The sequence below is a fragment of the Antennarius striatus genome, chromosome 12, assembly GCF_040054535.1.
Source record: "Antennarius striatus isolate MH-2024 chromosome 12, ASM4005453v1, whole genome shotgun sequence".
Taxonomy (NCBI): Eukaryota; Metazoa; Chordata; class Actinopteri; order Lophiiformes; family Antennariidae; genus Antennarius; species Antennarius striatus.
Genome location: NC_090787.1, coordinates 16341499 through 16354428, shown reverse-complemented (window position 1 = coordinate 16354428; position 12930 = coordinate 16341499). Strand labels below are relative to the sequence as shown.

The following is a 12930-nucleotide window of genomic DNA, read 5'->3' as shown; positions in this document are numbered from 1 at the left end:
CTTCAGGATTCACACGCAGAAACACAGACCTGAAGCCTGCCGGCCTCCCCTTCTTATCTGTGTCCTTCGCCGCCTCCCCTTCGTTGTCATTATCCTCCCACCCTGTCCATGGGCTGGCATGGACATCGTTTACAGTCTATGCATAACAATAGTTGTTATGATCAACAGGCCTGCACTGCTGTTAAACTTCGAACAAAGCAGAGGAATGAGCTCCTCGAAGGAGAGTCACTCTCCTGGTATCTGGGAGATACAAGAGCAGAGTTCTGCATTTCATTCGTCAAAATCTGTATAAAAGCTGACGTAAATTATCTTCTATTATGACAGTTCAGCAAAAGACACAGAAGATTTTTCTACCTAATGTGAGTGAAATCATGTCCTTTCAAGATCTAAATGTTATTACTGGCTGTAGCAGAGCTCCTGATAACTTAATCTGCAAAGACACATCCATTGATCAGTAAACGTGAACTAAAGCATCTCGAGAAGGGAAACTCATTTCAGGATACAAATGTTCAGATTTTGGAATGGGAGGACAGATGGTTTGAGGAGTGAAAAAAGCCATCTCTGAACAGGGGGGGTGGTCAGCGACACCAACTTTTCGACTACTGTATTTAAAATCAGGTTTTTTTGAAACGACTTTGATTAATCCAGGTGATGCGTCTCATGACACATATTAGTAAACAAAGGCTCGGTGAAACTCGCATTTCATCTACACCCTTTGACACCCCATGGCACCCCCATCAACCATTGTTGAGGAGCCAGATGGGTTTCGATTATGGTTGTTGGAATGTGAATAACCCCACAGGGTTAACCACCAGAACTGAAGAAACTTCTTGGATAAAAGACAAAATATCTTCCAAGAAAGTTTCTTAAAGTCCAGTGGATTGATTTAAACAACTTTGGATAAAGTTTTTAGTTCTCTCCACATAAATTTGCATGACAAGCTTGTTTTGAGGGTGTGATGGAAAGTTCCACCTCTTCCCTCAGTCTTATGCTAATCCCCCATTGTTAACCCTGAAAACAATTTCACACTCTATTTTATCTGACACTCCTCATGCCATCTTTTGTCAAGCTAATTCTAACAGTCATCACCTAAATCACACTTTCTGTTTCTTGCAGCCATCTTAACAACAAAACTGCCATGAAGCAGGAGGTCATGTAACTGAAATAACAAGTAAAACTAGATGAACTACAGTATTTGAAAGAGTGTTTTATTTTTCAGGCAGTGTTTCCTGGAAATCACCTGATCATTTAAAAAAAAAACCCAAAGCATTGATTTCATATGAATACCATCAGTAATATTTACAATTCTTTTAAAAGGAGTGGCATTTGTAATAACAATAGCTGGCAACTAAAAGTAATTTGCTGTCCTTTACAGTATCTGCTCTGGTGTCCCAGTATGTGCACACGTAACCAGCCCTTTCACATCCTCTGTTTAGTGCAATGTATCGCTTCATGACAAACCAAACATGCCTTTAAAAACCATCAGCAAGTACCTGATACTTGCAGAGGAATTGTAAAATGTCAAACACAGACGTTCCAGATAACATGATTTCGCTCAAGATCCCTTTTGGCAAACAAAGGTAAACATTTGAGGTTAACATTAACATACAATGTTCAGCTTACAGTAGTCACATTTCAAACGTCAGTCAACAGTGGCCACGTGTGGCCCCAGCTGCTAGACGTGCGGAGGAGGTGTGGAGTGGTCACTCTGAAATATCTGTTTTTGTAGGTTGTTTCTTGTTACTGTCTTTGCTGGTGGGTTGGCGCCTCCACACTGCGTGAGGGCCAGTGGCGTCCAGAGCGACGTCCATGATCCGGTCTGGAACCAACCACTGCAGGAGCAACAAGAAGAGGAAATCTAAAACAGCAACAAATGCAAAGATGGAGCCAGCCACGGGGCCACAGTGGGCCCTCAGCCTCCGTAACCGTCTGTCCAGCGGAAGAACCTCCTCTCTAGACACCCGCTCATACACCTGAGAGGAAAACACAGGCATTCTTGATTAGATACCAACCGTATACTGTACCGCCCTGTTCAAACTCGTTCTGACTGTACCCAGTTTGTCCACTAGTGTGTGCTATGTTGCCTTTCAAACTATTTTCTTTCTCTTAAATATCCTCTGATGAAAGTAGGACAAACTCCAGAGTTGTGTTCCTACATGAAGTCAACAACAGGTGAAGGAGACACCTCTGGGCTGGGCCACATCACCTCAAACCTATATCACAATTATACTAACATTTACCTTGATTGGGAAATGAATTTTTTTTGTTCTTTCTCTGACATTGTGATGTAAATATGCTGAATTAGTTCATGGAGGGTGTTTTTTTTCTTCTACTCAATGAAATCACTTTCCTATGTTTTATTTTTAAAGCTATCATCTGTCATCTAGTCTGACCAGGTCGCTATTGTACCATTTTAAATAAATAAATACATATATAAATAAAAACATACATAGATAAATAATAGATAAATAAATAGATAAATGCATAAGTAGATGGATAAGTAACTAAGTAAATAAATACATAAATAAAAGTCAGAGAATATAACACATTAAAACAGTAAACAGAGTACAGTTGAATGCAACTGCTGTTTCGTTTGGTGAACCTACCTTTTCTGTCCTCTCTGTCACGTTTGTCCAGGTGTAGAGATTCCGCACGCTAGCATGAATTGAGGCGGGGGAGGGGACGGACCCTGCACGCTGCCGGGCGATGACCATCTCCAGACCAGCACACAATGACCGCACTGTCGGCTCACACAGAGTAATCAAGTTCTCAGGCAACACCTCGGGAATGCCGCCGACACGAGTGCTCACCACCTTAGAAATAGAAGAACTGGATGTATTAACTGCATAAAAAAACACGTCCATGCACCTATAATCCACAATTTGAAACAATAAAAGAAGAAAAATGCATGCTTCTTTACGTTTTCAGGCTAAATGTACAGCTGAAATGCAAACCAGAGGTGCAACAGGGTGAGCTTAGTTATAAAGAGTATAATTTTTTTGACTAAATATATTACTTAACTGGCTCAAATTTAACTTAAAATTGTTCACACATGTACATAAATAGTCATAGTGAGTGTGCCTACAAGGAAGTTTATGCTACTAGTTCAACTCCACTCGAGTCTCGACATCTTTTTTGGATTTCCATGAGGCATAACACCGCATAGTACCTACTTTTTTATTGCGTAACATCTGTATTGGTACAAAAAAAATCTGAGCAGGTAGTAAAAGGTGACATGAAAACACTGCAGACCACTGATTGGTCAGGCAGAGAGATTATTGTACTGTGTCATTGCAACATCAATCCATGCCATGCACAGCAGAATACAACACATTATTTTTGAAAAGCCATGCTACAACGGTGGCTATAGTCTCTGGACATGCTTACAGAAAAGTGCAACACGGAAATATTTTTTAAAAAGTCAAAAAATCCACAGAAAAGCCAAGTCAAGTCGTGCTGTTAACACCTGGTGGAAACACAGACACATGTACAGATACACTGTATGATTATAGCTTCATGGAAGTTGACTGTGCTCTGTTGAAAGTCACGTATAACAGCTAAAGGCTCCGTCAGCTTATAATAAAGAGCTACAAACCTGCAGCCCACAGCTGGCTCCTTCCACAATGGCCATGCAAAAGGCTTCAGTTAGAGATGTGTTGAGGAAGATGTGACCCTGCACCAAAACTCCACGAACATTTTTATGTTCCAAAGCACCCAGCAGACGTACCCTGCAACAACAATTTAAAAAACACAAATTACGCATAATAAACGCTCTGCAGCAGTTCATCTCCACCATATAAGCTCACATTCGCACTGATAGGCAATTTGGAATCATCAGTTCTCCTGTATCACATGCAATCACGCCAGAGCCCACACAGACACCAGGAGAACATACAAACGCTGTACAAAAAGATCTCACGTGTGGATGTGAACCCAGAACTAACTTGCTTTTTAGTTTTAGTATAGCAGCATCCAGCAGTACCTGTCGTGAAGCTGGTATTTCTCTCTCACTTCCTCCAGCACGAGTCTCTTTGGTCCCTCTCCACCGATTAAGAAATGCAGATCAGGATGTTTGAGGCAGAGCTCTGGGATGATTCCACCCAGAAGGTCAATTCCTAGATATGAGGAAAAGAGTGTGAGGACTTCCTTTGATAATAAAAATGATGTCATCCATATGCAAACACAATTATTTACTGATGATGGTAATATATTTTTCAAGAATAATAAAAGCAAAGGATTTAACATAATAATAATCAAAATAATAATATTTAATTGCTGACATTCATAAACACCAATCCTAGAACTGAAGGAGATAATTGGGATGTGTAACTCATACTGATATAAACAACTGGACATTGGCCCTCAAGAAAAGGGTCGGGTTAAATTAATCAGTGTTCTGCTGACTACAGTTAGCTGCTAGCACTAACTAGCAGCAGGATGAAGAAATAGGATATAATGCTAAAGAAGAAAAGGCTCACCGTACCTTTGCGATAGACGAGACGACTGACAACAACAACAGTAATCCTGTCGTCTTGGCGCTGGGAGGGGTCGGGTGTGAAGTCTGTTGTGTCGACAGCATTGGGAATAACAGACACTATCTCTGGGTTGAGCGCTGCACGGAGCACTGTGTTCTCCTTACTGGTGTATGACACACACACAATGTGGTTTGTGTCACACAATGATATAGTCAGGAGCTTGTTGGTCAGCACAGAACTCAAGTCAGCAAAGCCAAAGAGTGAGTGGTCAGTGAATACCTGTGAATGATAATATAATGTAGGATTATTATGTTGCATAGCCACACTAAAATACAAAGAGATACTCATTCCTTAATAAATCATACCGTGTTAAGGCCCATGGTTTTAGCGTGGAACAGTGCATCATGGGCCATGGCAGAGAAGGAGCTGTGTGCGTGAACGATGGTGATACGTTCCCTTACAAACACACAGCGCATCAGTGGCAGACTGTGGAAGCAGGTAGTGGCTGTTGTCTGGTTGTACATCACTTGAAGAGGGAGGTAGTACACCTTCAGTCCATTTGTTAGGTACCTGACCCCCTTCCTCTTGCCGTAGGCGTGGGTGACAATAACCACCTTGTGTCCGTTTTCAATCAAACACTGGGATAGCTGGTAAATGTGACTTTCCACTCCTCCCATATTTGGGAAGAAGAAATCAGACACCATGCAGATGTTGTGCTTCTTGTTGGGAACTCGGCTAATTTCTGCAGGGGCTCTAGAGGCTCCTTGAGGTGACAGGTTCTTCTCCGGTGCTGTTCTCTTTCTCTGACCCATTTCAGATGCCTTGTGTAGTCCAGCACCTCCCTAGGAGTGCAATAATGAAAAAATTACTCAACATGTTGATCAACAGACAATCAATTTTCAATTCAAGTATTGTGATAATGAAGTGATCAGAAAAGTAACATCCGATAACTGGAACAATCAATGAATTCTTTTAGTAACTCATTCACAGTCAAATTTGTTTCACTTTTCTGAATTTATTCCATTCACTGGGATTTAGCTTGTACTTTATCAGTTAAATAGTCAACTCTGGTCAGAAAACAAGCCAAGTCTCAGGGTAAAAGGTGACAATTTAAATAAAATACTTTTGTTTAACCATAACTCAAAATGAATTATTTAGATTTCCCTTACACAAAACAAGACAATCTTGTATTTTCCAGCTCAGCTGTTGCTGCATAATCAGGTAGTCATCATGTGAGATAAAGCAGATTTTGTAAACAAGGATCTCCAAGCGTTAGAAAATAAAAGTTTAACTCCAGACAGGCTAGCTGGTTCTGTAGCTACCGGCTAGCTTTTCTTTAATTCACACTTTATTTATGTCTGACAAATGAACGTCAGTTCGTCCGGAGAGCCTCACCGATAACCGTGTCGATGTTGTTTCAGCCCGGTAAATAAACAAGACTATTATTTACACGTAAAAGCATTTTCTCTCACTAGCTCCGAGATTTCCTGCCCATCGCGTCGAACACTTCCTGGTTCTGGTGACGTCACGCGCATTTACGTCAACTCGGAATTGTCCGACAGTAAACATTTGATAAGGACCAGCAGGAGCTGCACTGATCTGTACTTGATGTTTATTTTAACCTACTGTGTTTGATGAAGGTACCTTTAATTTGGGAATAATAAATAAGAATTTGCAGTAAAACATTTGTTATGAAATGAATAGGGAAGAAAAATATTCCCATATTTTTGCTATTTATACATAGTTATAATAGATATAAAACAACTTAATCCTGTTTTATTTTAGTAAATGCTCCTTGACACCCATTAACACAACATTTCATTTTTATGTGTGGTGTACTGAGATGAATTCTTTGAATTGAAAAGAAAGAATGCAATAAGACAAAATTTGTTTCATTTATGTTTTATATATAAAATGTAAATACAGGCATTGCAACATTACAAGTTGTTTCTTAGCTGATATAATTTTAATTAGCGTTATATTACTAAGCAGAATGCTTGAGGTGTCTAGAGGAAAATGACCCAGCACCAGAATAAAACAAACACTTTTACATTGAAAAGTCCCCAGTAGATGAACCCCATAGTGTTGAGTGTTGATGTTTTACCTCAAACAGCAACAAAAATAAATAAATAAATCCAAATTTATTGCCAGTGTGTTAACAGGCTTCAGAATGTTATGATTTGCCACATAACTACAGCATCCTGTGGTCAAGATCATAGTGTGTTAAATAAGCATTAACACTATGATTACATAGGAAGTTACCAACACAAAGCAAAGGAAAACTGCATAAAATAATGCAAGGTCTTAAATGTTATTTTTACTTTTCTTCCCTTGTCAAAACACTTGGAGGATGGATTTTATTTGAAGGTTCAACAGGGCAACTTGTTCTTTATTTATTCTTTTAATCTTGACATGGATACACATTAGCTGCCACTAAGTAGTCACTAGTCCTCCTGGGATCAAATCAAACAAAAGCACAATAAAAGCTTAAAATAAACGGAATTAAATACAGTACAAACAGACAACTCACAAAAGAAAAATAAAGGTCCACCACTCTTTCACAGCAAGAAACAATTCCAACTCACGCTCTCTCTCAGCTTGCATTAAACTTGGTTTTTGTTTTAATTACAGACAAAATCCAAAATATTAAAGCAGTGGTAGACTGCTCATCCAGGGCAGCGGTGGTGTTCTGCTGGAAAAAATATATAATTAGGAAAAGAAGTATTTTAGAAGTATTAGAAGTATTTTTAAGGCTGGTTGTTTGTCCTGGTATAGTAATATAATACAAGATAGTAATATAATAATGCAATATAATAATACAATATAATAATATATAATATAATAATAATATATAATAATGCCATTTCGTCCTGGTATTATTGATGTTTGTCCTGGTATGGATTCTGTGCAGGCATTGCTTCTTGGTGCTGTCTCTGTAGCATCTCAATGTAGTGTGAAAAGTTGTTCGATGAATCTTCACGTGCTGCCTTATATTAAATTCACTGAACAACACCCACTTATTTACTAAAGTGAAACAAAGCAACAATTTGTATTGACACCATTCATCACAGAGTCATTTATAGTAGACACTTCACATTTTAACACAGTGTAACATAGGGAAAGAAATAGACGGTCAATGATTTTTGTAGGAAATCCCTATACATCATTAGTACATGAAAAAAGATGCATCATATATATTATATTTTAATTCAACAGAAATGAGCAATGTATTTGATGAGCACTGCACCATGTAAATGTACCCTTTATGATAAAAAAAAAACCCTGTTACATATCAGCCAAAACATCTTTTTCATAGTTTCCAGATCACCTAACCATATCTAACATGGCTACACTAAATGTATACTGAATTTGCTTGTCTTTTTGAAATTATCTTTTGAAATTTTCAGTGTCGTGTTGTTGCTACATAGTCGTTTCTGGGTGCACATATTGAAGCATTTGTTTTTGTTCACACAGTATAAAAAGTCATTCCATTAATGGAACACACACCAGTTGTAACCTGCATGTAAACAGTCATTTTGTTGACGGATGCCACACTGGTAGGGAGATTACACATTCACTTTGAGCTACCTTGGACAGCTTCCACTTTGGAGTTAGTCATCTATGCTCTGTATCAAAAACAAAGTATATGGAGAGAGATTTTCCAGGGGGAGATTTGGTAACAATAATTAATGTCAACACAGAAAAGAAAATCATAGTACCTTGATCCAGCAACGACAAAAAGTCTTATGCAACCCTAGTTTAACCAGAACGAAAAAGACTGTGACAGGGACAACACTTAAATCAAGAACTCTGGCTGTGTGACAAAGTCTTGTGAAACTTTCCAACGGTTCCACAAGAACAGTGAAAATCCAAGCAGCAACATAAGGGGAATAGTTATTAAGTAATGATATCTTCTGTCATATTGAGGCATGGTCCAACCTGTGGAAAATGAAGAATACAGTAATTTCATGAACATTTTTCACTACATTAGTTCCACTCAATGATTTGATGTCACATTCAAACAAGATCTACTTTAAACCATATTTCAATGTTACATTATGAATATTGCTGCATTTACTTGCTGTTACTGAGAAATATAATGTTAATTTATTTTTGGTTACTGAATGTTTAACATGTCACCTTCAGAGGTGGAATTCTCAGGTTCTGTGTCGCTTCCTAGCAAAGATGACATAAATTATACATGGGTCATTGTGCAGTTGTGGTGCAAATAATAATAATGCTATAAATATGCACTGTAAATCAAAAACTCACCGTGGAGGCTTAGGTTTACAAAGGATTTCTTGTATTGCTGCTGAACATAAAAACTGCATCTGTATTGTCCCTCGTCTTCAGCTACAATGCTGATTAGGCGAACGCTGCAGTTACTGCTGTCCTTATCGTAAAATATTTCTACCCTGTCTTTGAATGCAACACCAAACTCTTTTTCCCCCACTTCTTTTTTAAAAACCAGCATCATTTTTGGTTTTTCCATCTGCCACTTGAACTGCTCATCCACATTTCTCTCTGAGCAGAGGCAAATCAGGAGGGCATCACCTCCTAAGACGGCTGTGATGTTTGTTTCTTCACCTGCAGTAGAAAAAGTACAATATTCCATTTATTCAGATTTTCTTCATTATCTAGCTTATGTCTAATAGATATCAAAACATAGAATTCTAATAGAATTCTAATAGTTCTAATTCTAATAGAATTCAAAACATTCATTTTCTCATAAAAATATGATTTGTTGATATAATGTGATTGTATAATGTCTCTTTTCAAGAAAAGATCTTTCTGATGCTAAATCACAATATTCTTCTGTGGCTAATAGGATCAACATGAGCTGGAGTAGGTCATGTGACTCAAAAAATTTGTTTGTTAGTTTGATTTTCCACCCAAAAGATATCAAAGGATATTATAGAAATTTATGTGGGGTGTATTTTAAAATAATGTGGACTGTTCGGTGTAACAGTTGTAAAGAGTTATGATAATTTTAATCTAATTTACATTTTTTAGATTTAATTAAAAATTAATGATTAAGTGTTGTTACTTAATTTTCTATAAGGCAGATCAAAGTAAAACACCAGCAATGAAGTAATTTTGTTTTGCTGTATGCTGGAAAAGGTTTTCATATTGTTCCAACTAAATGACTATGTGCACTCTCCACGGGCTTTCCACATTCAAACTCTTCTCTGTTGCCTCCAGAAAAATCAATAAGACAGCATGTAAACCTAAAATAAGAGACGCTTTAAGCATCTAAAGTGACTAAAATGCTTAGAGGTGTGAATCAGCAGGACGTAAATTAATAAGAATCAGCATTAAGTATTCGTACAGTGCAAGCAATCATGTCAACATGAAATCACTGCTTTACAGAAGACAGAGGTAAAACCACGAGAAAAAGGATGTCATAAACAGAGAAAAGGGCAGAGACAGAAAGATGAAGCAATCCGATCTGAATTAATGGAGGATAATGACCCGTTTACTCACTCTTTAACAGCAGTTTAAGGAGAGTTGCTTACTACAGTTGTTCCTGATGCTACAAGTACAGCACATTATTATTATTATTTTTATTATTATTACTATTATTAATTCTTCTTATTATTATGATAATAATACTCTTTGTCCATTTTATGACTAAAACAAGTCGACAGTGAACATTTCATGTGAAATTAAACGATATATAATTATAAACCTAGATGTTATGACCACCATCAAAAATACAGCAACCGAATGTATCTACACCAAAGTATGACATGGCATTGGTAATCCCTGACTCGACCTGATTTTTGATCATAGAAAAAGTCTGCGGGCTGAAATCTAACAGAAAAACTGTTTACAGAGAAATATTTGATTTCTGTACTTACGTAGGTGCAGACCTAATTTACTCCTATAACACATGTTTGGTAGACTTTAATGTGGAGTTCAAACCTGAGCCTATAACATTTCCTCACAGGTGATAAATAGAACAAATCCTTAGGAAAGTTCATTTAACACCGAAAGTAATCAGTAGTTAAACATTTTAAAACGTTCCAAGGAGGAAAGAACGTTTTGTTTGTAAACTTGTCTCATCGCAAAAAGTGAGACAAATCCACGCCAAGTATAACAAATAATCATTTAGACGGGTTAAAGGACAAAACATCCTAAATGTCTGAGACAAACAAGTAAACAACTCCAGCAGTAACTTTTGCAGAGAAAGTGCGAAACGCAGCTGACGTCATCACACAAAAGCTCACCTGAAACAAATAGAGCAGCAGCGACGGCCAAAAATAACTTCATGTTCCGCTGTGAGCGTGAGAAAGCCCAAATGTATTCAAAGGAATATCCTGCAAATTTCAAAGACGCTCCGTATCGTGTTTCGTTTAAATTTAAAGAACAATTAAGATGTCAGAGTCTCAGAAGTCGGTCCGTCTCCAAATCGTGCTTGTACTAAAATGAAACCAAAGTCCAATAGCAGTTGGTTTGCGGAAAACCACAGAGTAATCCCCAACTATTCAAAGGAAAGGATTTGAGACATGCGATTACCCAATAACTCAAATAGACATTGATAGTTTATCGGTTGCCTGTAGTAATTAATCAAGGGCGTTACTAGAACCATTCCACGAGGCGCATATGTCTCAATATTGATCCACTTTGTCCCACTTGAATCTCAAGTTCCAGTCTCATCAGCCTCCTGCAATTTTGAAGTAATTCTGTTTTTTTGCCACTTCTGGGATGTGAACCCTGCGGTATGCACCTCAGCATGCAGAGTCATGACTGTGGATGTCATCCTGAAGCTCGGCAGCACCCACATGGGGGTTCGTGCAACAGAGACAACCAGGAATCAACATCAGAGCATGACAACAAAATGAGTCTGAAGACGTTTACACTCACTGGCAATGGTTTTATTGTGGTGTTAAATCAAGCAAGGCAGCAGAGATACAGTATTTTTTTCCCCCAGTTTGGACAAATAAACAGACCTGACAGATTCTGTGAATTTGTGGAGGTTGTGCTGTCTGTGCTGAAAATGTTTCTACAGAACATCTTGAGTTTAGTGGAAAGGTGAGTATTAGACCAACCTAACAACATGAGAACAATGCTGTTATGGTGTTTAAAATTATTAATTGACTTCATTGCATCTCTGGTGATGTGGTGGTGACTCTAAATAAGCCGTGGGCATGGCATGTCAGTGTGGATGGCTGTTTCTGTTGCCCTGGCAACGTGTCCAGGGTGTACCCTGACTCTTGACCAAAAATCAATAATTCGATCTTTCTCAGGACAAGCAGTTCCAGAAAATGAATGAATGAATGAATGAATGAATGAATTGTGTTGGAGAACACAAGTAAGTGTCTGTCTGTCTGTCTGTCTGTCTGTCTGTCTGTCTGTCTGTCTGTCTGTCTGTCTGTCTGTCTGTCTGTCTGTCTGTCTGTCTGTCTGTCTGTCTGTCCGTCCCTGGGATGCAAGCTTTAAATGCACTTCCGTTTTACAAAAATATCCACGAATTTTCCATTTCTCAACTTAAATTTCGAACCCGGAAATCGCCATTATGTTTTGATCTTGCGTGACTCACCTGCTTGATTCTGCCTTATTAAAATCGACCAAACAGCAACACGACGGCTGCTCGTTTTACACGCTGCAGTGAGAGCCAGGAGTTAGTTACAACCCCTGTTAGTTCCTGATGGGTTTGTCTGTCTGTTAAAGCGCCTTGAAATGTTTGCTGATGTGATTAAGCGCTATATACAAATAAAGGTTGATTGATTGATTGATTAACGCCATGCCTCCAAAAAAGATACAAATGTTTGAGAAAAAGAAAGTGATAATAAGTGCTTTCTATAATTAAAAAAACCCATTAAGTGTTAATGAAGAAAAAGAGACAGATATTGCTGATAGATATTATTGACATGTGTGTGGAGAAGGCTCTGTCAGCTTGGTGCAGTGTCCACAGGAAAATGCAGTACGTATATGAATTAAAGGCAAGGAAAACTATTGAGTGAAAAGAAGGAGTGAAAAAGAAAACTGTATTACTTTCTTTCTTTCTTTATTAAACTATTTTTTAAATGAAAACCAGTCTTTAACAATTTTTATAAAACTAATACATAATTTTACTTTTTCTCTTTTTACTTAAACGTTGTTATTAATAAAATCATTTAAATTAACAGTTTGTTTGGTTTTTATCATGCACTATTGGCAAAACTTAATCCTTGCGTACGTTTCTGTTATTACTTTTGGGATGCATAAACGTCATGTTGGGATGCACAAATTTTTCTTGAAGCGCATTCCAGGGATGCATTTTCTTGAGGTAAAATAAATTCTGCTGTTTTTCAAGCCTACATTATACATTTTGAGTACCATAATAGTAAGAATATATTTATTCATTACTTGAAATGACTGACGCATCTCATGAAATGTTAAGTCTGTACTCTTTGTCACTTTTTTTTTTACTTAATTCTCGAACAATGTGTAGTTTCCTCAGTGTGGCCCT

At 37.8% G+C, this 12930-nt stretch overlaps 2 protein-coding genes across 7 annotated transcripts; both read right to left on the bottom strand.

The window, feature by feature from the left end:
* Positions 1 to 109: 109 nt before the first annotated feature.
* Positions 110 to 5986, bottom strand: piga (phosphatidylinositol glycan anchor biosynthesis, class A). 6 transcript variants are annotated; one of them, XR_011037741.1, is made up of 8 exons: positions 5926 to 5982; positions 4841 to 5317; positions 4484 to 4754; positions 3983 to 4115; positions 3596 to 3728; positions 2607 to 2813; positions 1624 to 1973; positions 110 to 240 (listed from the first exon to the last, which is right to left on the bottom strand). XR_011037741.1 is itself a non-coding variant. In XM_068330053.1 (7 exons), exons 1-7 carry the CDS (start codon positions 5935 to 5937, stop codon positions 1704 to 1706), a joined length of 1362 nt encoding a protein of 453 aa, XP_068186154.1. In that variant the 5' UTR covers positions 5938 to 5982; the 3' UTR covers positions 924 to 1703. The 6 variants fall into 6 exon arrangements, 5 of the variants coding, with proteins under 5 accessions (XP_068186154.1, XP_068186150.1, XP_068186151.1 ...); XM_068330053.1 differs by lacking the exon at positions 110 to 240 and having other exon boundaries at positions 924 to 1832; XM_068330049.1 differs by lacking the exon at positions 110 to 240 and having other exon boundaries at positions 928 to 1973.
* A 420-nt stretch (positions 5987 to 6406) lies between these two features.
* Positions 6407 to 11155, bottom strand: si:dkey-192g7.3 (butyrophilin subfamily 1 member A1). The gene is made up of 4 exons (XM_068329733.1): positions 10706 to 11155; positions 8748 to 9062; positions 8616 to 8651; positions 6407 to 8414 (listed from the first exon to the last, which is right to left on the bottom strand). Exons 1-4 carry the CDS (start codon positions 10746 to 10748, stop codon positions 8272 to 8274), a joined length of 537 nt encoding a protein of 178 aa, XP_068185834.1. The 5' UTR covers positions 10749 to 11155; the 3' UTR covers positions 6407 to 8271.
* Between the last annotated feature and the right edge of the window lie 1775 nt (positions 11156 to 12930).

Coding starts and splice junctions, on each gene's coding strand:
- piga (XM_068330049.1), bottom strand. Junction 4,755..4,840: donor AAACCATGGGCCTTAACACG/GTATGATTTATT, acceptor TATCATTCACAG/GTATTCACTGACCACTCACT. Junction 3,729..3,982: donor AAATACCAGCTTCACGACAG/GTACTGCTGGAT, acceptor TTGTTGTTGCAG/GGTACGTCTGCTGGGTGCTT.
- si:dkey-192g7.3 (XM_068329733.1), bottom strand. CDS start 10,748: ATGAAGTTATTTTTGGCCGTCGCTGCTGCTCTATTTGTTTCAG. Junction 9,063..10,705: donor TGCTGCTCTATTTGTTTCAG/GTGAGCTTTTGT, acceptor TTTCTACTGCAG/GTGAAGAAACAAACATCACA. Junction 8,652..8,747: donor TGTAAACCTAAGCCTCCACG/GTGAGTTTTTGA, acceptor CATCTTTGCTAG/GAAGCGACACAGAACCTGAG.